This window comes from Zonotrichia leucophrys, chromosome 7 (assembly GCF_028769735.1).
Source record: "Zonotrichia leucophrys gambelii isolate GWCS_2022_RI chromosome 7, RI_Zleu_2.0, whole genome shotgun sequence".
In the NCBI taxonomy this organism is placed as follows: domain Eukaryota; kingdom Metazoa; phylum Chordata; class Aves; order Passeriformes; family Passerellidae; genus Zonotrichia; species Zonotrichia leucophrys.
The window spans coordinates 9,250,044-9,275,041 of record NC_088177.1 but is presented as its reverse complement, the minus strand read 5'-3'; the positions used below and the strand labels follow the sequence as shown (position 1 = coordinate 9,275,041).

Sequence of the window (24,998 nt, the reverse complement as noted above, 5' to 3'; positions counted from 1 at the left end):
CTGTGACTGCTGACAGTACCTGCACAGGGACATCTGTTCCTGCTGTGTCACCAGAAGTAGGAAGGAGGTTGAAATGTGATGCTGCCTGCAGGGAAAGGTACTTCAGAGGCAGGGAAGCAAAAAGAGAATTGTTTGAAAGCAATTCTCTCTTGATACTTGATGTCCATTTTCAGGATAACATACAGAGAAGTAATCATGCAAATCCAAACTCAAGGGAAATAAGCCTTGGTTTCTTCATCTGGTGCTCTGAAATTCAGCCAGTAACACATACAGCCAAATTCCCTGAGGTGACACAGTGCATTGTTGTTTTCTAGGCAATGCATATTGGATTACTGGAGACTCCATACTGTGAAATTATTATAAACCAGTAATTAGCTGGTAATGGTGATAATTTGGTTCAGAATTCTGAAGCCAAATAAAATGAACTGACTAAAAATAATGCACTGTTAACCCAGTCTCTTGTGCAATTAAAAACTCAGAGAAACTGACTGAAGTATTTAGAAACATATGGAAAAACTGTAACCGTTTAAAAATGTGCTCAGCTAAAAATAGGTTTGGGTTCTGAACTGGAAATTTTAATTCTTTAAAGGCAGAAGGACATGTTTTTGTTCTTCACCTTGGAGAGTTCTCACTCACTTAAACACAGTGTAACCTTTGGATTGTAAAACACGAACATGCTGGAATTGAACCTTGTCTGGCACAAGTGAAAAACTCATCAGAAGATGTTTTCTGATGTACCAGTGCTTTGGAAAAATACTTCCTGCAGGTGCTCTGAAATCACCTGGAGTTTTTCAGGAGCTGCTTGATTTAATTTTCAAGTCCCTGCTGTGGTCATACAGATACCATCTGGTAGGTCCCTCACGACCAATTACCTTCTTCAGGTGTTAAGTGGTAAAGATAGCCCTCTCAGATGTGCCTGGCTTCTTTTTTGGCCAAATTCAGCTTTCTTGGAGGACACAGAGGAACACAGCCAATGAATGGCTCAGTACAGCAATGTTTATGGGAGACTTCTGACCAATTCCAGCTTTGGAGAAATGATACATTATTTGAAAAAATGAAGACTCAGAAGACAATTCTGACCAAGGCCTTCAGTCTGTGGGAGTGATATGAATGGAACTGCATTCCTGGGAATGACAGGAGGTCCTTCTGAGCAACCCAAGAGACCCTGCTACTGACAATATCCCAAACCACAAGGCCCAGAGAAGGACTGTGTGGCTGTAGCACTGTACTCCTGATGGCTCTCCAGGCCCCACACCAAAGCTGCTACCACTGACCACACTTTGGCAGCAGGCAGAGCTGGAGGATGCCAAGGAGGTGCTCAGGCTGGAAGAACTGATTCCATACCAGACCAAACAGTTGCAGGCATTGGTCACTGCTTAGATTCCTCTCTGAAGGCTTTTTATACTTCAGGAAAAAAATCCCAAAACATATCCCAAAAAATATTTTGAGAAAGCTGTCATATCAAGCTGCATTTGCTTGAAGAAAAGGACTTATTCCAAGCAACCAGTGCTGGTACCCAGTGCACACACAGACTGACAACAGGAGAAGCAGAAAACAGAGAGGAAAAGCTCCAACTTTTAAACCAATTCTGCCTTAAAATGACTTCTATACAAAACCTAGGTTCCTCAGTGAGAACTATGACTTTCAAAGATCATAGAATCCCTCATGTGGGCTGTTTGGTGTCTCTAAAGGAACCATAAGAATTTATGCACTCACAGATTACAAAGCAGCACTTTACAATAACATTTGCAAAGAAATTTACCCACACTTACACACAGAGAAGTCCTTATTCTCTACCTTTATCCAGCCTCCTAAGGAAGTGACACCATGCATATCCCCCAATAAATGATGAACCTGCCTGCTGTTTTCAACTAAACAGAAAAAGCAGGAGAGGGCTTAGCAAGAGCTAAAATTCTCCATGGTTAAACAGCTGGAGAGAAGCATTTGAGGTGTTTCAATAAGGCAAAGGATGCAGTGTGAGCATAGACAGAAGAAAACCTGTGCAGAAAAAAGACCAGATGATAAAAAAACCTTCAACTGGATCTTGGAATAACTGAACCTTGCATTACAAATTCAAAGGTAACAAGGTTTCTTTAGTTTATGAAATATTCTTATGAGCTGAGAATATAATTTCACTCATTTCTTTACATCAGACACATTGCTGTTTTCCTCACAGCCTTCTAATAAAACATAATTAATTTACATTTTAAAGACCTTGATGGGTTTTCTCATCATGGAACAGTAAGTGAGATTAATAATCCTGTTACTGAGCACTTAAGATCATGGATCATTTCCACAGTAACATTTTCTTAATTTTTAAAATGTACCTTTTATTTGATTTAGAGGTTAGTGCTAATTTATGTAATAAGAGGGAGAAAAGCTGAAGAGTGAGTCAGTGTTTATTAACCTTGCTAATAGGACAGGCTTTTTCAGGCAAAATGGATATATCTTAATTAGTAAAACGGTTGCATTGTCATTTAGTCAATTAATCCTTTCCAAACAAGGGAAGCAGTAACAATTTTACTTGTAGTGAATGGAAGTAAACTTTCCAAACTTTTTAAACACATTCTGCACATCAATTTACACATTTTTACTTTCCCACTTGCATTAGTAAAAATGCAGCCCTTAGATTCCCCAAATAAGGCACATTTTCCATTACATCACTCCTTTTTCTTCCAATTAATTTTCTGTAACATCTCAGTCCTTTACATCAAACACTGAACACAGAACTGTGAAAAGCCACCAACTGCAGGTTATAATTCTTAAGGTTTATGTCCCATTTCTGGAAGTGTTCAGTAGTCAACCAGGGGTTGACTTAGGTGGTCTCATGAAAACTTAAGACTTCAGATATTTTAGCCAGATTTCATGTTCTTAGACATAGCTGGACTGGCTCTGATGGTTTCTCACCTCCATATCCTGGAGGGATATAAAGCACACGCATCTGCACATTGCCATCAGTCCCTTTGAATTTTAGGAAGATTTTAGTGCGAGGTAATGGATTTTCTTACCTTCTCTGAACACTGAAACCTGGCCCCTAAAAATCTGAAAACATAGAAAGGAGGATGACTTCTCAGAAAGGGAGTTGATTTCTTTGAAAGGTCGGTGTCTTTCGCTGAACAATGGAGAAGCATGATTAACTTCCATTGGGATGACCAGGGAACTGTTCTGGAGAAGGGAGGCAGGGTGATACTGCTGTAAGAAAAAGAGATTAACTTTATTTAATCGCCGTTGTTCCGGGACACTTTTTACTAGACTAGATATTTAGCTGATACATAACAGTTCCAAAGAATTATCTGTTTGATTTACCTAAGCAGTGAATTATGAACTGTGAATGCTTTCACTGTAAACTCTGATAATGCTTTTGTCATGGTCACGTTAAAAGACATACTCAACTCTTAGCTCATCTCTTAAAAGATCAACTGCTTCCCTCAGAACTCCTAGAAGAAAAAAAGCAATGTGTACAAGTTCAGGCAGTTGTTTGCAGTTAGAGAAATCTGCAGATATCCAGACCTGCATTCTGAACAGTCCCTTGTCAATTAGACAGTTAGCAGAAACTTAACAGCTTTTTATTCCTTTGAAGTGAGCAGAGATCGTTTGTAGCTAGTATAATACAGGCTAATCTACAGCTTTTTCATCCTGCTTTCCCATTTGCTACCTGCCTGGGCTTTTTACAGCTTGTCCACACTGATCACTCTCTGAAATAAGCTTCACTTCCTAGGTGCTTTAAGTATGCCTGGAAAGAAGCTTGGCTCCTTGGAATGTAGTGGGTATTGCTGCAATTTCCATGCCTTTTAGCACAGAAGATTTGTGCTTTTCAGCACAAACAGCCTGGACCACTCTGTAAAATGAGCAATCAATTCACTATGGATAAAAACAATTTTGTCTGAAGTCCAGCTTGCTGACAAGAAAGTAGGAGACATCTCAGCTGCAAGATGATATGCTGAGAAATCTCCTTTCCTAGGAAATACACCCAGATCTTTACAGGTTTCTCATGAGGCTCTGCCGTTCATTCACTCAACCCATGCATGCCTTTGCCAAGACCCGTGCACTGAATTAAATCCTTGAACAGCTAATGAGACTTGTTTGGACATTGTCTTTGCAGACAGTAATGGTGTTCAAGGCTTCCTTTTCCTTACAAATATCAAATATATGGCTTACTGTCAAGTCTGAGATTTAGCAACTTACCTGCAAAAATTGAAGGACAGGTCATAACTAAAAAAACAAAATCAGAAAATTTTCATCATGAGGTCTTTTCACATTTTATTTGAAAACTGTGGGCTGTAAACTAATTACCAAACTATTTACATGGTGGTATTAAGGTTTTCTGGTCCTTCACACCACAACAAAATAAGCAGGTCCAAGGATGAGATTTCTCACTGGAGTAATTATTGTGTTTGGGGTAGTGAGCACAGTGAGAGTCCTTGACAGAGGTGGCATTACTGGTGGTTCTCTTCTCTTTGCATATGAAGTTGCTGACCTCACTGAACAAAAGTAAATGTAGCTGGGACAGGAGAGGCCTCATACATTAACAGGATAAGCAGGGCCAGGCCATGAACTTTGTAAAATTATTTTTATCCCAGAATAAGGGTTTTATTAAGTGCTTTCAGCTTCAATGTCTCCAGATGTTTTTGAATTTTCTCTCCCATCTCACTGTTCTGGAGTTGAAAATGTCCATCTGGACAATTTTGTTGGTCTCTGCAAGAAATTTAAAGCATCATTTGTATTTATAATGATCAGGGAAAATACTTAGGAATATCTTCAAAATCCAAAGAAAGGCACTTGCGATTTCTTTTCTCATAATGAACACAGGGTAATCCATTACTGATGCAAAACTGAAAAGGTGCTGAAACTGTAAAAAGAACACTTAACTCTTGGCTTGGCCAGTCAGAAAAGTTAACCATCTGACAGGTAACACAAACTGATTATTACATTTTATCCACGTAGGGACACATGCTGTGATTGCCAGAACAAGGGCAGCCACAGGAAAACCTGGTTTGCCTTAAGGACAAAACTGCAGTAGAGAAGCAATCACCCAGTGAAACACCAACCCCTCAATAACAACAAAGAACCTTTCAGTGACAACATAAAGGACTGGGCCTTCATTGTTTGCTAAGAAATTTTTGCTTCCCTCTTTACAAACCCAAAATAATAGGGAAGATTTCAACAAGTAAATATCAACACCCAGAGTTGTCTAATATTGAAAATTATTTTAATTTTTTTTTTCTGCGAACATCTAAGATTTAAGAAAGAAAGAAGGTTATAAAATGACTTACCCAGGGAAAGCACTATCCAGCCCTATATCACTGTGGGAGAAAAAGATCACTCTTTAGTTACTCAAGCTGTCCCAAATCCCCATGTTCTGACAACCAGTGTCATAAAATGTAAAAACCAGCACTGAGTGCAACACATCTATATCTTTACAGCAAGTTCTTCCCGTGCTAAAGTAAAGCAGACATTCAAATCTCTTGATAGCTCTGAAAGTTTGAGGTTATCTTGAACATCCTGGTATCTAAGCCACATCATGGCAACGTTAAAGAGGGGATAACTGTTGGACAGAAATGAATTCAATTGCTTCAAGGTTAGAACTCAGCACTTTTACCTGTGTTGCTCTGCATCACCCACACTGCCTGCTGTGGTGTGAGCTGGGGGAATGTGAAGTTTGAGCAGAGCAAACATGAAACACTCCTAAGAAAAGCCAGAGAAAAAAGCACTATGCCAAGGGGAAATTCTAAGGGCCCTTTTCTCTGCCAGCATGCATAAATATCTAACCAAAAGGGTCAATGAAAAGCAGAAGTCACTGGTCCAAGAATGTTGAACATCTCTGAGAAAGCAAGCAAACTGCCTTGAGTGTTAGATCATGCTGATATAACCATAGTCAGAGATCCAGGCCAATGCCTTCTGAAGTAAAATCCAGAGACTGAATTTGCAGTACAAATTTGCTCAAAGTATGAGGTCTGCATTCTCAGTATGACTCTCTATGCAATTCTGAGAAAACTTCTGATGCTTGACTTTAGATTCCATTTCTCTCTTGTTATTTCAAAATACACCTACCTTTCTATTTTTATTGATTGTCCTTCATATTCTTCTGAGAGTGCCCCCTCAACCTGTGGAAATTCAGCTTTCACCATCTCTGGAGTAAGAATCATGCTGAACTCAGCTTCATCTGTTGCACTAAAATGAATAACATGATGAACAATTTGCCTTTGTCCTTTTGAAAGTGTTTTTTTAGCCAACAAGAACAAAAGTATGTTTTATGCAAAAGAGACTTTGTGCCTTTGCCTTTGAGGATCTCCTGGGACAGGTTTTGACACATCCATACAAGTGGTTTAGACACAGTCAATAACAGCATGTACAGAATAGAGGAGAAACTTACTGGTCAATTATGTTCTCCCTGTCTCTCTCAGGTAAGTCACTCAGCACTGGTGGTAGATCTGCTGGAAGCAAATCTGAACTGTAAGGATCCCTGTGATGGAAATTGTATTAGTTTAATGTATTATACTAATGGTATTTTCATATTTTGAAGCTTCACAGAAGTTGCAGTTACAAAGAAGATGATGTACTTTCAAATATTTGTGGAAGATCTGGCTGCACCAGAAACTGCTATGAAATGAGAGAATGTGAGCCTGAGAGATGTTGGCTACCACTGGGTGCAAGTGTCCATAAGTTAAAGGTTTTACAGACAGACAGACAGAGTTTGTACCTCCTGAGGTCTTCCAGGACTGAGTCAACAAGCTTTCAGGAGAGATGTTATAGAAAGCCCAGACTGGAATTCTCCTTCCTGGGATAGGCATTTCTTTTAATGATATTGCTCTTAATCCACCCTTCTGGGAGTTCAGTAGGAGTTTATTTCCTGTTGGTTTTGGATTTCTGAGCAGCAATTAATTCCACTTGTAGGCCCACTTTCACTTGTGGGACTAGTGACATCAATATAGCTATGGGCAGCAGAAACTAGGATTTGTGTTTTCAAATTCTTTCAAAGAGATTTGTGTTTTCAAATTCTTTCAAATTCTTTCAAATCCTCTTTCAACAGAGGATTTGTGTTTTCAAATTCTTTCTTACCTATGTACTGTATTTGTCAAAGTGGGAATGTTAGAAAAAGTGGAATACTCCACTGGTGAGAATTTTCTCCATTCCATTACTCCACAAATCACTTCCTGAAATGACAAGTGATACACAATCAGACCTCTAATACAGAATGCAGAGAGGCTTGCAGGACAGAGCATCTTGGCTGAGAATTGAATCTGGGGAGCTGAATATATTTCCAAGATCCTTCCATCACTGTAAGGACATGCAAATACAACAGTGAACACATAGAAAGAGCAAAGAAACACAAAGGCATAAGTAAGAGACATGGATAAAGCCTAAGCAGAATTAGTTATTCTGGCCCATGTACTGACTATTTAGGTGCATACATAATTTATATTTGAAAATATTTTCTATCTAGAATGACTCCATCTTCCATTTTGATTCCTTAGAGCAAGTTCTCAGGAAGAACATACCCAAGACAGGTACTCATACAATAAACTCAAAAGAACATACCGTGTGATCCAGAAATTTCTTCTGTGTGACTGGAATACTGGATCCTCTGGGACATTCCTTGGTAACAGCATATTTTGGATGAGGACAAAGATGATATTCAATATCTGATTCACAATAGGCCAAAGGAAGTAAAAATGGAACTAATCCTGGAATGGGGTTCTAAAAACAATGAAGACATTATTTTAATAAATTGCTCTGAGTACCATAACAAATCTAATTAATGAACTTTCACTTCTTACAACTAATGTAGTCTCCCCAGATTCACAGCTTTGTCTTACTCTGACTGCTCTGTTTGGTATGATCCTTCACTTTCAGTATCTTCCCCTCATCCTACAGTGTTGTCTGATTTATTCATGCTCCCAACTGTCTAAAATACAGCAATTTAGCTGTTGTCTCCAAGTCTGGAAGAAAAAACTATTGCCTAATTATTCTGAAATACATTGCTGCTTCTCTGAATAGTTCAGAATCCAAGAAGGGAAAATGGACTTGCTATGGTGGAAGCCACAGCACACATGGCTTCACATTTTACCATCCATTTCCCTGCATTAGCATCTGTTTCTGGACAAAGCCCAGTGCTGGGTAGTGTGGGATCAAGCTGTGCCTGGCTCTCACACTGCTGTGACAGAGGGATGAAAGAGATGCACAGAGGATCTCATCAGCACATCCACTGGAGTCCTGGCTGTGTGTGAGGAGGACGAGTGTGTATCAGAGATGTTATGCCAAGGTCACCAGGCCAAAACAGTGGGCAGGGCTGGGAGCCAGAGCCACCCACAGCAGGCACAGTACCATGCTGGGTGGGAGATTTGCCTGTGCCCATGCACAGCCCTGCACTGAGCCCTACAGCTCTCTGCCTGCTCAGAGGCACCTCCAGAGCTCCAGGCTGGGCTGCACTGGGGGAAATACCTCCTGCAGCTGTAGCACAATCTACATGACAACAGTAACAGAAAACCCTCCCATGCAAGAGGCAGTGATTTTTTGAATCTCTGTGCCTAACAGTTTAGGAATGTGGTTTAGGATGCTGTGAGAACTCTTAGAAACTGTAAACAGGATGCAATGTGAGCAGAGTTTGACTTCACTTTTCTCTTTACCCAAAGATTAGGCAGATCTGTAGTCACCTAGCTGAACAGCAGGAAAAGACTGCACCTATCCTACCTACCTGGGCAAAAATGTGAGGTTACAGATGGATTGAGATGCCAAGATCATGGCCTTTCTTCTAACATCCAAATGGGGAAACAAATGGAGAAGAAGGGAGGGGTTCCATGGTACTCCCAGAAATCCTGTGATCATTGATGATTTGTGGAGTGTCAGACAGAAAGAGTCTCCAGTTCTCTGCTTTCACTGCAATTTTGTCTTATCATCCCTCTCCTGAACTGATCAAAACCCACTCTAAACTGAAATGGTGTCCCTCTCAGTGGGATGAACTCTGTGACTCCTATATATCAGAGCTTGCACCATGAAGGATTACTCTCACTCTGGATAGCTTTAAAACCAATCTGAGTAAGAAAACTGCCCACAAATTCCACATCAGGCTTCTGATTAAATAAGCACACTTCTGCTCCTTTCTTAGGTTCTTTATGGAAGCCAACTCCTACTCACAAAAATGCGAAGTGGGTTGCTCTCCCTTGGGTGGACTAAAGTTTGGGGAGGAACCAGGCTTAACAGGCTGATATCTCCTTCTGCTGCTTCTTTGTCAAAATCTCCCCTCTGGGAGAGCTGCTCCTCAGGAGGAGGAGTTACTTGAATCAATTCATCCTTGAAAAACACAGACATCAAAGATTTTTACAGTGTAGTAAATATAAAAAGTATAAAAAGTTAGTGCAAAATTAATCAAATAATTGTGGAAATGCGGGGTTGGGAGTGACTTTGTTACCTGGGCTCCCTGTCTCAGTGGTCGGGAAAGTTTTACAGGTTTGTAACTTGTAGCTGCATAGTGTGTACAAAAGGGCTGATACTTCATAATCTTGCAATACTGAGGAACCTAAGTGCAAAGAAAAAAGATGTGCTGCAGAAACTGACAATAATCACTTCCAGTTAACTCATAAATGGAGTGGAACATTTGGCTTTATCATGGATGCATCACATCTCCATGGTAAAAGACACTTGGAGCACTCTCCCAGGACATGGTACATAACCAAAACTTTGAGAAGCCATACTTCAACAGGACTTTGATCTTTGAGATACAATAATTTCAGCTGAGGTGATTCATCTCTGTCTGGAGAGAAGGGAATATTGCTGCCTACATATAAGTAAGTTGGTTACTTATGGAAACTGGTGAGCTTTGGTTTTAATAAAAGCATGCTAATCATACAGCCTTATTAAAGCAACATTTTTACTGGGCTGTGCAGAGGCCATTTAACTGCACAGGAAAGAGAAACATGAGGGAGCTGTACTGACTCACCTTCAAGTCATAAAAAGGAAGAATGTTTTCAACTTTCACGTCTACAGATTCAATAGGAACAGGGCCAAGAGCATCAGGTGCCTGAAACAGAACAATATTTAAAACAAGCAATATGGTGGGCATTTTGTTTTGTATTGGCAGCAATCCATTAACACAGCTAATTGAAAACATATGGAAAGAATTATGCAAATATTTACTTGTTACAGTTTGATATTTCTGTTGTTCTTTCTTGGACTCCAGCATTTCAGTTATTTTTTTCTTTGCTTCTGAAAAATAGATGTTAACTAACTCTGAGCATTAATGTATTGCTCACAATTCTAGGATGCAATTAAGAGAATGAAAAAAAAATTTTACTGTTTTCAGCAGAACCCTTAGTAAATCTGAGGTCCTGAATTAATTTGCCAGAACCCTGGAACACCAGTTACACTGTGAAATTTTAATAAAAGTACTATCAGCCCTAGGGCCAATGTCTTCAACAAAATTCTATTCTAAAAATTCTAGAGTGCTGACTAATATCTGAGTCACTGTACCTACCAAATAATTGTGTAGTTCATGGGACCTGTAAAAGGGGAATTCAAAAGGCAATATATCATCTTCAGAGATTCTGGAAGAAAAGTCCTTATGTTCTTCATTCTTCTCTGCTTTGCTGAAAGTCCTGCTTTCTGTCATGAGTGGAAACCAAATATTAAAATTTTGTAATATATCTTAATACACTGTTTCAGAAATAGAATCAAGCCACAAAATGTATTTAACATTTTCCTAAACCAGGATGTCTAGAAATTTAAATATAAAAAGTAAAGTAATACTTCCTAAAGACTTTAAATGTCACATCTATAAAATATGAGCACAATACCTTGAATAGCAGACAGATTTAATTTCCCCTTTCCTAAAAAGACATCACAGCCCTCTTCTTCCAGCATGGCTCACAGCAAGGCTGAGACAAGTCACAGGCTTCTCTTACACTAAATGTCATTACACCTTCTATTTGCAGCATTTCTGCATCTCCTGCATCCTGGGAATTAAATATCCCTATTGCAGAAGCAGGAAAAGACCTAATATGGAACAGTCTGTTTCAGGAGCCGTCAAATTGTGTGTGTCTACAGGGGAGTGGGAAATAGGAGACTCAAATTCTTCTGTCTCCCATTTACCCAACAGTGACTCCCATCCAAAGCCAGTTTTCTTCTATGATGTCAAATAACAAGTCACTTTTCCAGACCAACACTTTCATTCCCATGTAAAAAACCCCAACTGATTAAAAACACTTCAATAAGAAAACAATGAGGACAAAAACTCAACCCAGTACTGGCTGCCTGGCAATGTGTGCCATGGTTCCTACTGTCTCATTTCACTGAGTTCAGACCTCTTGCCTTCATCACATTGAGGTGTCTTTCCCCCTTCCATCCCCCCTGCAGTAAGCTGCTCTCATCCTGTGACTCTCACCTCTTGGGCTCCACCTGATCTGTTCATCTCCCTGTCTCTCACACAGTCCCATCTGTCCTTTCATTGCTCCTCAGGCCTACACACAGAACCACAGAATGGTTTGGGTTAGAAGGGACCTTTAAAAACCACCTTGTCCAACCCTTCTGCCAGGAGCAGAGACATCTATCACCACATCAGGTTGCCCAAAGCCCCACCCAGCCTGGCCTTGAACAGTTCCAGTGATGGAGTATCCACAGCTTCTGCCCTGTTATTGAGTAGATAAAATGCAAGATTCCTAAGAATCGTTAATCACATTTTTTAACCATGGTAAATAATGTATATGGAAAATAGATGTATCTTGACTACAGCCATTTCCACCTTTTAGTAGTGCCTGTTGCCATAGGACAAGAGGTAACAGTTTTGAACTAAAATAAGGCAGTTTCAGACTAGATGTAAGGAAGAGATTTTTTGCAACAAGGATGGTAAAACACTGGAACAAGTTGCCCAAAGAGGTGGTGGATGTCCCATCCCTGAAAACATTTAAGGTCGGGCTGGACAGGGCTCTGAGCAATCTGCTTTCATTGAAGATGTCCCTGCTTCTTGCAGGGAGGTTGGACTGGATGGCTTTTAAAGGCCATCCAATCCACTCTATGCCTCTACCTTGTCACACTTCTATTTCTCTCTGGAATACTCCTTTATAAGGACTCTGTCTTTATGTTTATATGTAATGCACCTGACACACTGCAGCACAACCTGAATTATCATAGCCCATGGCCAAAATATCAACTTGTTCTTTCAATCCTTACCAGACCCAGAGCCTTCCTCCAGACCTCTGGTCTCCCTGGGCAGTTCACGTAACAGAAGCAATAAACGTTTTAGACGAATCTGAACCAAAATCTGAGAAAATGATTTTTAAATTTAAGTCAAACATCCTAAGCCATAGAAATACTGTATATGTTACACCTGTATTTATTCTCCAGAGCTCACTCAGACATCTCTATTTGAGAATTTTTAATATAGTTTTCTGTTCAGAGAAAGTGGGAAGCAAAGATGTAGAATGGATCTCAACTCTATAATGACATTACACAATAAATACAGTTACATTTTTTTATTTAGTCTTACAGGTTAATCAATTTTTTTTTTTTTTTTGCTAGGTCTTTTGCTAGGTGTTTACTGGCATATACAGTCAGTTAACCAGGGCCATATGAATACTTGTGGCTCTGAAAATGAGGAGAGTAAACAGCAACCTGCCCTGTGTTTTTGCCCATACCCTGGAGGGTAAAAAAGAAGAATCCTCAGTTTTAATACCAGATGGGGCCATTTGGTCACCTCTTTATTTGTACAATAAAAAAGAGCATTTAATTTCAAGACCTCAGTATTATGAGCAGATTGAAGAATATCCAAACCGGATGCTAGAAGAGCAGAACATTTCCATCTTGCTTGTTCCATTAAGATTTACTGAGGAAAGAGCAGTGCTGATGCAAGACAATATTTAAACAAAATTAAATAAGTGATTTTACTGATTAGTCTTTAGTTTCCAGGTCTTTACCTCCCTTATTTGAATTTCTACCTGTTGTTTCCCACGTTTCCATCATGCACTATTGCAAAGATCCTCCATCATCAGTAACCTCAGAGGAGCTGGGAGGCACTGTTTTCTCCCTCTACTTTCCCTCTCCAGATTAAGGGTCTCCTTACTGAGTAAATGCTCTAAGCCCTGAACATCTTGGTGGTTTTACATGGAACTCACTCCAGCTTGTTAAATTCTTTATTGTACTTGGGGCCCAAAATAGGATGCAGTACTCTACTCTGTATGCATTTTCAAATCTTTTTTGTACAGAAGTATTTTCTACTTTAAAAAAACCCCCTGAATTTATCTGCGTTTGTTTAGTTTTAATTGCAATATGAAAATGAATTGAATACAAAACTTACTCCAGAACCTTATTTCCTGGTGAGGTAGGGGCATATTTATCAAATCACCAAATCCCTAGCTAGCTGTGAACAGTCCTCCCATGCTGGTTGCATGTTCTTTTGTGCTGTCTCACAGGTGTCATGCCCACATTCTGGTTGTTCACTTTACCTTGTATGCTGCTTGCTGGAATTTCCTGAACATCCTCTTTCTGCTGTCCCAAGGGTCATTATGGAGCAAGTCGAATGTGGGATGGACACTTGGTTGCTGCACAGTGTATTTTTAAAAAAGGAAACAGAAAAGAGAAAAGACAATCCTTTTTACAACTAGATAGGTAGAACTTTTCTCCATCCCAAGTCACACTTTCACCTGAATCCGTATGTTACTTCTAAATATTGAAATTGGTCCAGTGAAAATATTTGCAGCATTGGCATTTAACCAGAAACCTTCACAGCAGGGCTTAGTGGGAGGTAATCACCAAGTATTTGCAGATGGAGTAGGTGGAATGCAGAGATAGTGTGGCATGATCTGCATCCACACCAATGACCAACACAGACCAGGACTGCAGTGCACTCCATGGGCAGTTGGACAGCAAAGACAATGGACAGGGGCTCTAACAAAAACACACTTTATCTTGTACAGACATGAAGTTGAAACAGCTGTAAGGACTCAAATCAGGCACCCAGCAAAGCCAGTATCCTTTCTCCAATAATGGCACATACCCAAAGAAGAGTGAAAGACGCCAAAGAGAAAGGCAAAAAAATCTAAGTACCAGAGAGGTTCCTGACAATCTGACCTGCAGGTAAAAGCTGGAAATCTGGTGATATGCTTAACTTAACCTTACAATGAGGCATGAGAAAGCTCCTCAGAGATCTTTCAGAAACAAGCTATAATATAAATCTTAGATTAGGCCTGCAGATTTCCACTTGACTCTCAGATCAGATTAGAAGATGAGCTGTGCACGTAACATGGTGCTTGCCCTACCTAAAAGTAAAATGGGAAATAAGGCACTGACACAGAAACAGCAATATCAGGAGGAAAAGTATCCAGTGTCAAACATCTATGGCTATTTGTTAACTTGGGAGGTGATAATTTAGCATGCATATAGCAGGCTCTAAAAACACATGAACAAACCTGGTCAACATGCCGGGTTACACGTCTGGAGGAGACTTCTACTTCACTCCTCTGAAACTCCTGTTCTATGATAGGATCTCCTCTTTGGAGCTAATTTAAAGAAAAATCACATTAGCACAAAGCATCCAGTGAATTATTTCCTCCATTACAATCAGGGAAACTCACAATGCAACACTCTGGAGGTGTTTAACGAAACACACACTTCATTCCCTTTTAGGGTGTGATTATTGCAACCCTTAAGCAAGTCAAACAAAGCAAAATAATGTCTTTTCAGGTCTGACTTTCAATCAAATCTCTGCCCTAATGAAACATGGGTGCAAATCTGCTCACTTGGGCAAATATTGCTACATTTCTCATAATACCTTACCCTTTTCTCTGTCTACCTTCAAGACAAAAACACCCCTGAAACAGTGATGCACAGGCACAATAAAGATATGACTGCAGTTACAAGCACAACTAGCACAGGTTTGCATTAATTAATGAAGAAAAACTGAATATGTAGAGAGCTTGAGACATTCACAGTGCACTGCATAATATGAAAGTATAAGCGTGATTTTTAAATTAACAGAAAAAACCATCACAGACTAACCCTGTACTGCTCTTCTTCCCTTTGTCGGCTTTCAATAATCTCTTTTTTAAGGTCTGCAGAGATTGGATCACTTCCCTTATGAACTTGCCTGCATTTACAGTGGAGACAAGAAAAATGCTTTACTTAATGCACACTTTGCTTTATTCAAAGGCAAGCAGACTTACTCCCCTCTTCCTGAGGTGCCTAGGTGTCCATGACTTTCATATGAGATGATCTGTGGATTTCAAATGAAACCATCATGTGCCTCAAGATCCAACTGTGATCTGCTTTGCACCAGTTGATGTACAATAGAATAAAGAAATCATTAATGCTGGAAAAATCCTCTGAAATCTTTGAGTCCAGCCATTAACCTAACACTGCCTAACACTTCACTAAACTATGTCCACATCTATCAGCACTACATCTACATGTTTTTTGAACACTTCCAAGTGTAATTCTGCTCTTATTCCATTATTCATTTTAGCCTCAATTTATTGACAGCCATGACAAAATCTTCCTTTGACCTTAAGGGCACAAGATGAGATGCCTGAGAACAAGGTTAGGCAAACCAGGTTTTCAGCAGCTTTCTTTTTGAATGGAACAATAAGGCAATCAAAGTCCTCATTGGGTACTACTATGGAAGCTACTGAGTCCGCTCTTAAGCAGGAGAGAAAAAAAAAAAATAAAACATCAGCAATTAAGGCTTAAACCAAACGTATTGAGACACAAAATGGCAGCATTCTGCACTAGTGGACATTGTATATATCATTCATAAAGGCCTTGGTTAAAAAAATCCCAGTCTTGCTAACATGGTTAATTAACATGGTTTACTAGCACTTACCGCTTTAGATGATTTGCTTCCTCTTCCTGAACATTTTGTTTGACTTTTAGTTGAAATATAGCATCCTTCATCTGCCTTGTTTTTTTTCCTTCTTTGCCTTGGGACAGGGCTGCAGGAACATCAGAAAGCCATATCACACTTCAGTCTAGATTGGATTTTTAATTGTGGAAAACATCCATTAAGATAACTGTTGTTTCTGTGAGAACTCTCTCCTTAGCTTTATGTATTAATACATAAAGCTAAGGAGAGAGTTCTCACAGAAACAACCGTCACATCACATCAGCAGTTCTGAAGCCAAGCTCCTCATCAGAACTACAAATAATGCTAAGACCAAGTTTATGCTGCTTAATTACTTTACCTTCTTTTACGTCCTTTAACTTCAATTTGCCTGGTTCCTGTATCAAAACAGTAGCTACAGCATACGGATTTGACAAGTCTGTGGGGAATCTGAGGTTCTGGTATTTAATTTCCTATGAGATATAAATTAATAGGAAGAAACAGAAACATGGAAGATTTCCAGCCCAGAAAAGTACTTGTAATTATTATCTTTTCACACCTTTAGTTTTTGAACGGGCTTTGACTGTAGTTGGCTGAACCGGTCCCTTCTCCACAACACAGGTTTTCCAGACACAGCTTTTTTCTCTGGATGACTTTGTTGTTCATCAATATGTTCTTTTCTAGATGTCAGAAGGACACATACTCCTTTCATAAGCATTCTCTAAATGACATATGAGTCTAATTTTTTCACAAAAAAATTAAGTACAGTCCAAAAGGCTCAAAGCCCCCTGCATCTTGCAAGGCCTCAACAATAAGAATAACGAGTGGGAACGATAGAAGCTGAGGACGCTCACATTTCTTTAAGGACATGTAACTTCTCATTATTTTTTTTTATTTAATGTAGATTAAGGATGTTCTAATCAAACAGTGTAAAAAAGCAGGTACATGTATCAACAGTAGAATTACTTCAGTGCATTGTAAGTCTCTAAAGAAACCAATACTTAAAAAGATCATAGCTAAATGGAAAGAAATCCTATTACATTAGTATATTTTAGAACTGGGCAAAACCACTCCAAGACCAGCCAGCCACACATACATCAGAGCCACATGTGGTATTGATGTTCCTGTGAATACACACACATAGGGTTTTGAGTGAAACTCTGAAATCTGTAACTGCATTGCCATTTGTGCTGTTCCATACTCCAGTGGGGAATACTTCACAGTTACTTTGACTTTTCCATTGGCTGGAATGATTCCTGTGATTAGAGGAAAAAACAGTAAGAGTCCATATAACATGAGCCCACCTAAGTGTACTGGAACTCATTCTGGGCTACTTTTTTAAAACAACTTAATTGTTTGAATGGATGGCAGTAGGCATGGAAAATCTTTCTGGTCTCAAAGTATCTTCCAAAAACTATGTCTTGCTGCCAGATAATAGAAGATATTTTGCAATAGCAGAGAGCTTTGACAGTAGGGCTATAATATTTCATACTGCTGTGAAAATGACTGCCTGTTTATATGTAGAAATTCTGCACTTGCATCTGCTAGTCTTAAGTCTTTGGCACTTTCTGCTTTCATGGGCAAAGCATTTATAAACATATTCCTCTGAGCTTTTCCAAGCTAGGGGACTCATCTGGATTTGATGCATTACTTGTCTCTGCTTGACCTTATTTCCTTACTACTTATTCCATTATTTTCTCAAACACTTTAATCACCATTCAGATCCCTAAACATTCAGGGCCTTTCCCAACCTAAGTGACTCTATGATACTATGATTACTCTGAGCACAATGGCTTTGAGTAGGAGCTGAAACTTTTTAGTGCTTTTCAGATGGCCTTCAGCCATAGTTTCAGGCTACCAAAATTTCTGACTTAAGTTTTACTGGGATGACCCTATTTCAGGGATATTCTTCTGGGAAAATAAAAGCTGCATGGACCATTTGGAACATCCTGTATTTTGTTAAAGGTGGGCATTGCCTAAAGAAACTTACAGCTAAGATGGCTACTTGCCACGAGACTGAAAATGACTGGCAGCATTTACCTGCAAAAGCTTTGTCTGAGGAAAAGGTTTTTTCTGTACAGCACTGAATACACTGTCAAAGTAACTACGTTTAATAAATACTGATTTAACATTTAGAATTTGAAAGAAGTTTACCAAATGTCGGCTGGACAGTGAAGGCTCTGTGAGGCTGAATAATATCAATGTGGAATTCAAAATCTATGGGACAGCTGCACTGCAGTGGGATAACATACTCCTTACTGAAAACAGAGAAAGGCAAAATCATGTTAATCAAAGTACAGTTGTTCATCACTTACAGGTTGGGAAATTGTATTATACACACCATGCACTAATTTACCTGCATTCAGAGGGGTATGTTACTAATGTAAAAATCATAATTTCTCCCTGTTCCAAAATAGCAAAATATTTCAGATCTTTCATCCCCCCAGGAAATAAGAGTTAATTCTTGATTTGAATGTTGGACATTATTTTCTCCTACTCATACATAATTTGATTATGGAAAAAAAATTTTAAAATTACTTTTTAAAGGTTATTTATGCCCATCCTCAAATTCTTACAGACTGTAATATTTAGCAAGTACAAACAATGCAAACTGGAGCAACAATGAGTACAGAACCAGAAATCAGCCTTTTCCCATGGCCCTCCATGAGAAAGACAACGAGAAAAGAAAGTGTTGAAAACTCCAACACGTCAGAATGACTGAACTTTAACCACTGTAGAAATAATGGTGCTGGGGCCTAATTTTCAGAAACCACCATAATTATAATAATATAGCAAATATACTGTACAACTAGGCCCTAATAAACAGAATCTGCCTTCTCCTTTTCCCCTTCTCAGTTCCTATTAACAACTCTTACAGATTAGTTCATGAGAATAGTCAGTGCTGTATCCATGCAATAGACAAAGTAAAATGAAGCCTAGCTCATTAAATAGTTTTAAATACAAGAAGCAAAAATAACCAGCCCCATCTTCATATATGTTTAGCTTGCACAGCATTTATGTTATGGTGAATGTGCACCTGAAACTGTTCGTATACAGAATTATTTTGCAGTCCAGGTGGTAGTTGAGTTTCTTAAGGCTTTCAACATTATGTTGTATGAATAGAGGAAAATGGGTTTGGGTATGTCTTGCAAAATGTAGACAAATGTCTGCCCTTAACTCACCTCTCACCAATTGATACATCAGACAGATTTATAAATGATGGAAATTCTACAACATTCACTGTAGGGTAAGCATGCATGGGAATAAGTAAGGTATCATCTCCCTGCAAACAAACAAACAAAAACCAAACAAGTGCAAATATTTAAATCTTACAATTAGCAAATCATAGAATCATATAATGTTATGGGTTGGAAGGAACATTAAGGATCATCCAGTCCCAACACCTCTGCCATTGGCAGGGACACCTCACTCTAGACTGGGCTGACCAAGGCCTTATCCAACCTGGCCTTGAATACTGCCAGGCTTGGGGCATCCACAGCCCTCCTGGGCAACTGTTCCAAGGTCTCATCACTCTCATAATAAAGAATTTCTTCCCAATAGCTAACCTAAATTTCCTGCCTTTCCGTTTGTACCCATTACTCCTTGTTCTATCACTACAGTTCCTGATGAAGAAGTCCCTCTCCAGCTTCCTTGTGGTCCCTTTCAGATACTGGAAGGCTGCTATGAGGTCTTCATGTAACCTTCTCTTCCCCAGGCTGAACAGCCCCAACTTTCTCAGCCTGTTATGGAAATAAAAAGTTTCTCTAGTAGTTGGCCAGTAAGTGGGCATAAAACATCAAAATTATCATTGTGTTGTGCCTCAGAACATTAATATTCTACCTGCTTTCAGTATCTTTCTGTCTTTCCATATTTTATGCAGCTTTCTAGAGCTCCTCTGAGCTGTTCAGCTAAGTCATTACATCAATGTGGCACAAAGACTGATCTACTGGCAAAGAACAGCAGAATAAGTCATATAATCTTGCCTACTGCTCTGGGGTGTTTGCAGAGAAAAATTTTTAATGCTTGAAGTTAAATATTCCAGTCAAGACTCACTGGGAATCAATCAATGTGTCTCTAGAGGATTAACTATGTCTTTATCATTATGCTCTAATATTTGTTGTATTCCATTACAACTCTAACTATGTTTTGCAATGAATGCTCACCTCACAGTGAATTCGGATGCAGTCATAGTAATACCTCCATTCATCAGGGCAAAAATCAACAGTGACCACAAGGGACAAACCAGGAACAAGCCGGTGCTAGAAAATGACCCAAAACAAGAGAGAAGCCATGTAAAAGCTGCTTATATGGCACAAAACCTGTGCTGCATGCAAAGAGCAGAGTGAGGACTTTCTGGCACTTACTGCTTTGTTGTATTTGATCTGAAAATACATCGTCTGGGGTGGTATTATATGAAGGTTTACTGCATTGGTAGAAATATTTATCAGCTTCTGCAGAACAAAAGGAAACAAAAACCACAAGACACTTTACAATATAAGAGGTCAGTTAAGAATACCAACTATACTTTTTGTAAAACCCTCCATAGCAAGAAGTAATAATTTTTACTTTAGCAGAAACAATTCTAAATATGCTCTGAATTTAAAATAAAACTATGCAAAACTTACATCCTGCATTTTTATTCTTTGGAAACAAGTCTCAATTTTTAACCAAGGAGTAACAGTTAGTTTTGCTAGAAAGATACCACTATTGAATCAAATTCTAATGCTGTTTTGCTTATATGCAAAAGGAACAAATATTTTATTTGCAACAAACAATTTATTGATCACTTTTAGGGACATCTGAACCAAGAAAAATAACATAGTACTTCATAGTTCTGTTTTGGTGTATAACCAACAGACTTTGGACAGTGATAGTTCAGCCTGCAAAGCCTCCTGCACTTGTTTACTTTCACTACATTCAGAGAACCTAGTCCAATGTAACTACCAACCTCTGTCTCAATACACTTAAAACATGAATAACAAAGGCACACAAAGGGAAAGCAGAGAGTAGAAAAGGAAATACCCAAACCATTCACAAGGAAAGGCAATCAAATCTATGCACTGAATTTCCTTTCTCAGAATAAATTGTTCTTGGCAAAAGACCAGAGGTGCTTTCAAAACTTTCCCACCAGTAAACATGTTTGCAGACACAGTGACAGTCCAAGGACATTTTGAAAGCAAGTCTCTTGTGGAGTTAAAGCCCAAATCCTCTATTCATGATGTGCAAGTCACATATCACAAACACTGATGCAGACTTGGGAAACAGGGACTACAAAGGAGGGTGATGCTCACAGCCTGGTACTCATCTCTTTGTTACCACAGGACCACTGAATTTAAGTGCTGCTTTTAAGAGCACTCCACAGGGCAAAGGCCTCATGACCACAAGGAGTCAACTCAGATTCTGCTGTCCTTTTATGAGCCCCAAGGGGACCCCTGCTCCAGAACTTACCAGCATCTGTTGATGATGTTTTCCAATTTCATACCCTCCATAGTGTAACACGGCAGGCTCAGGCTGCACAACCCTGCTCCTCTGACCCTCTGAATAAATCTCTACAGATCACAAAACAGGGAGAAAAAAAGACCAGAAACACACATGAGTGGTACTTGCATTGAAGCAGTCTAGTTATTCTATACTGATTTATTATCAAGGAAAAAAAAAAAAGAGATTATTTCTTCTTTTAAGCAGGCATAAATTTATAAAGGGAAAGTTATGGCACCATCCACTACCCCAGCAGATCCATGATCCTGCCACCAGTTCATCTCTTGGCATCATGGCTTCAACAAGCCACCCAAAACTTTAGGGCCAGCCAGGATCAGCATAGCCACTGCTTCTTTCCTGACTACCCCTCCCATGATTTAGGCTCTCAGGAAGCTGCAATTTAAGCAACAGGATGGGAGTTGCAAAAAAAAAAAAAAACCAAGTGTGTCCTAGAATTGCCACAAGATTGGGAACAGTCAGAGAGCAGGAACTTACTTGATTCCAGCAGGTGATGGGGGACAGCAGGTCTTTTTTTAGGTTCCTCCACGAGGCTGCTCAGGACACTGGGAACTTTCTTCAAGGAGCCCCGAGTGACTGTGATGTCTGGGGAGGCCGACTGAACCAGGTCCATGTTAGGACAGAAACAGGCTCTCAACGGCACTAAAATTCCTCAGTGCCTGTGGTCAAATGAAAACAATATAATGATCAATATATCTTCTTTCACACTGGCACTATCTGTTGCCTAAAACTGCCTAAAAACATTTAGGAGAGGGAGCTACTTTTTCCCCTGCTGAAGTAGATGACTCTGTGTGTGCTAAGCACAAGGAGAGAAGGATTCCAGGAAACCTTGCTCCCACTGCAAGGCCTTTTGGGGGACATCTGTTCTGAGGCTTGCTGGGGACATTTGCCTTTCAGGTCTGTATATAATATCTCTGTCTTCCTTCATGTCTCCCATCAGAGAGGAAGGGAGTAGGTTCTGTTAATTCCACTATCTGAACTGATTTCTGCAGACATGTTCTTTCAATCTCTCCTGGGTGTTTGAGTTGTTAACTTGCAGATTAACTTTTAATTTTAAATATGAATATGAGGGATAAGAAATCTGGTATTTGAACATTTGGATAGCATCATCTGGGTCATTTGTTCAGAGAAGATAACGGTAAACACAGAAAGCCACAGGCATTGCAGATCCTGTGTTAAATATGAAGAGTTATCAGAACATAAACTTCTCTAATGACAAGTGCAAATTTTACATAATAAATACACCAGGCATGAACCATCCACCAGAAACTATCTTCATAAACAGAGCGCACAGAGCCGTTGGCTCTTGTATGAACTGAAGAACTGCATGGAGACAAAGACACAATACTTTTGGAACAAATACTGAATTCAAAAGCCATGCTGGGATTTTCAGCCCTCAAGCAGGCAGCACTCAACAGTTTCGAAGTGGAATCATTACTCCACCTCCCCCATTACATTTTATGGTCTCATCTCTGGTATTTGTTTGATTTTCCAGTCTGCTTTAGATCTTTCAAGCACAACTTGAGAGGTGCTTCAAGCTCATAAAGTGCTGTTTTGATTTATGGTTTTGTACAGTGCTAAATAATAAATAAGCAAGAAGCTTAAAATAATGTGCTGCTAGGACCCTGGCCTTCATAATATTTTCCACTCAATAACACCAAGCACAAATTTTCCACTCACAACAGAAAACCTGCAAGAGGGGCTGCATTATTGTGCACAACAGTAAATTCCTTCTGATGTAGCAAGACCAAACTCAAACAAAAAACACTGCAAAAAAATTTCTAAACATAAGGATAAAGCTTACATTTTTTCCACTTGTGTTCTTCAACTTTAATTTACACCACTGCCACCCCCCTTCTCCTCAGCATTCCGCCTCAGGAACGCAAGGTTGGAAAAGGTGTAGGCAGACACAAGTCTCCTCAAAGGATTCCTGGTATAACCTTTTCAGTAATTTACAGTGACGGTGCCATCATGGCTCAACAACTTCAATAACACACTGCGTGTTGCTCAAAGGGCTAATACAGGACAAATCCTTAAGGTCCTGGAATGACGGAATACCTGATGTCCTTAAATTTTCCATCTGTGTCTTTCAAGACTTTGTGTGCGTGTGTGTGAGTAGAAGTGTGAAACTCTGGGAGCCCATGGCAAAACTCACCCCAAACGCCCTCAGACCAGGTTATCACCCTTCTCCTTGCCAGCGCTGGGGCTTTCTAATCCCTTATTGCGTCTCGGAGCTCCTCGCACACCTCACCGTACCGAAGGCCGCGGTTCAAAGCCATTACAGCTGCGAGAGGCTGGAAAAGGCATCACTGTGCACAGCCCGTACCTGCCGCTGCCACAGCCCCCAGCCCGAGAGAGCCCCGGCACAGCCCGGTTTTCACTGTCAGTCCTCCCGGAGCCCCGGCACAGGCCGGTTGTCCCTGTCAGCCCTCCCGGAGCCCCGGCACAGCCCGGTTTTCACTATCAGCCCACCTGGAGCCCCGGCACAGCCCGGCTGTCCCTGTCAGCCCTCCCGGAGCCCCGGCACAGCCCGGTTTTCTCTGTCAGCCCACCCGGAGCCCCGCGGCACGGCCCGGCCCGGCCCGGCCCTGCCCTCACGGCGGCCCCGCGGCGGTCGCTCGGCAACGGGGCAGCCGCGCTGGGCCGCGCCACTCGCGGCTGGGCTGGGCAGGATCCCAACAGCGGCACTCCAGCTCCTCTGACGGCGAAAACTACCAAAAAAGAGTAAAAAAGAGTAAAAAGAGTAAAAAAACATTCCCCCTCCCCCCTTGTTTGTGTTTTTTTTTTTGGGGGGGGGGTTTGGGTTTTTTTTTTTTTCCCCCCCCCCCCCCTTCTCCCCAGTAAGCATCGTTTTCAGTATTCCCAGTGTGGCTTCAGACAGAGCAGAGGCACTTCTTTCCCTTTAAAAACTCTCATCTATTAACACCTAAATTGCGCTTACTTGGTTTAAAACAGATTTTGAAAGTTTTATTACAATCTTGTTTTTTTAAAAAACCCTTTTTTTTGCTTTCCCTCCCATCTCCTTTCCCTTCCCCACTTTTGTGTTCTTGCTTTCAGCATTAAAGGATGATCCCTTGGAAAGTACTCCTGGAAACCTTTCTTCAGTGTATTTTTTATACCACCCATAAATTATGAGGGTTTTTTACCTAAATGGGTACAGGGGAGAAAAGAAAGCAAAGAAAATAAAGTTTCTTCCTTTGTTTTTTCCTTTCCCCTTCAGACAGGTGATCTGGATCAAGAACAAAATAATTTATCTTCGGTTTTTCTAACACAGGGGTAAAATGTGTCCAAAAGTAGTGCATTCATTTTGGATAAAAGCATAAGCAAGAAAAGCTTCAGATCATAAAATTCAAATCCCAGAACATAGTTCCCATACTTAGTAAGATGTAATTCCTTATGGTTAGAAAAAACTATTCCTATACCCTTGACATGATGTCTTAAATATAGGCTTAATATATTAAGCGAGAATTGTTTCCACAATGAGTTTTTTTCTTTCATATTCTAAGAATAAAAGTGTTCACTTTCAGTTTTTCTAACATAGAGGTAAAATAGAGCATATTTCTCCTCACAATTCACATGTACATCAGTCTGTTTGGACATGACAGCTGAGTGCAAACCAAAAACCATGTCTGCTTCCACATCAGAGGGTATAAACATGATGCACGTCTGGAGAAGCACTCTGTAAAGTTTCCTGGAGCAG

General features: G+C 40.0%; 2 protein-coding genes across 4 annotated transcripts in view; both read right to left on the bottom strand.

Moving 5' to 3' along the window:
* ESYT3 (extended synaptotagmin 3) overlaps nucleotides 1-3,370 on the bottom strand; it is a 46,676-nt gene extending 43,306 nt beyond the window's left edge. For 2 of the 3 annotated variants that reach the window (XM_064718562.1, XM_064718564.1), the window contains exons 1-2: nucleotides 3,307-3,370; nucleotides 3,009-3,192 (exon numbers count right to left, since the gene is read on the bottom strand). The gene's annotated coding sequence lies outside the window, so the exon portion shown is untranslated. The remainder of the gene's footprint in view (nucleotides 1-3,008; nucleotides 3,193-3,306) is intronic. The other variant, XM_064718563.1, reaches the window with a different exon arrangement.
* An 883-nt stretch (nucleotides 3,371-4,253) lies between these two features.
* Nucleotides 4,254-23,874, bottom strand: CFAP221 (cilia and flagella associated protein 221). Its single transcript, XM_064718560.1, has 26 exons — nucleotides 23,771-23,874; nucleotides 23,454-23,592; nucleotides 21,776-21,957; nucleotides 21,251-21,351; nucleotides 20,167-20,253; nucleotides 19,966-20,061; nucleotides 18,985-19,085; nucleotides 17,957-18,060; nucleotides 16,899-17,058; nucleotides 16,362-16,482; nucleotides 16,164-16,275; nucleotides 15,806-15,914; nucleotides 14,986-15,073; nucleotides 14,397-14,486; nucleotides 13,434-13,529; nucleotides 12,163-12,253; nucleotides 10,472-10,599; nucleotides 9,938-10,018; nucleotides 9,410-9,517; nucleotides 9,136-9,291; nucleotides 7,540-7,698; nucleotides 7,060-7,154; nucleotides 6,374-6,463; nucleotides 6,052-6,171; nucleotides 5,274-5,303; nucleotides 4,254-4,695 (listed from the first exon to the last, which is right to left on the bottom strand). Exons 3-26 carry the CDS (start codon nucleotides 21,909-21,911, stop codon nucleotides 4,572-4,574), a joined length of 2,583 nt encoding a protein of 860 aa, XP_064574630.1. The 5' UTR covers nucleotides 21,912-21,957; nucleotides 23,454-23,592; nucleotides 23,771-23,874; the 3' UTR covers nucleotides 4,254-4,571.
* Nucleotides 23,875-24,998: the final 1,124 nt, after the last annotated feature.

What these genes read in the sequence shown, in the direction of transcription:
- CFAP221 (XM_064718560.1), bottom strand. Translation starts at nt 21,911, where the DNA reads ATGGACCTGGTTCAGTCGGCCTCCCCAGACATCACAGTCACTCGGGGC. An exon ending in GGAGGAAGGCTCTGGGTCTG is followed by an intron (nt 10,600 to 12,162) that starts GTAAGGATTGAA and finishes CACTCATGACAG; the next exon opens with AAAGCAGGACTTTCAGCAAA. An exon ending in TTGACAAATACAGTACATAG is followed by an intron (nt 6,464 to 7,059) that starts GTAAGAAAGAAT and finishes TTTCCATCACAG; the next exon opens with GGATCCTTACAGTTCAGATT.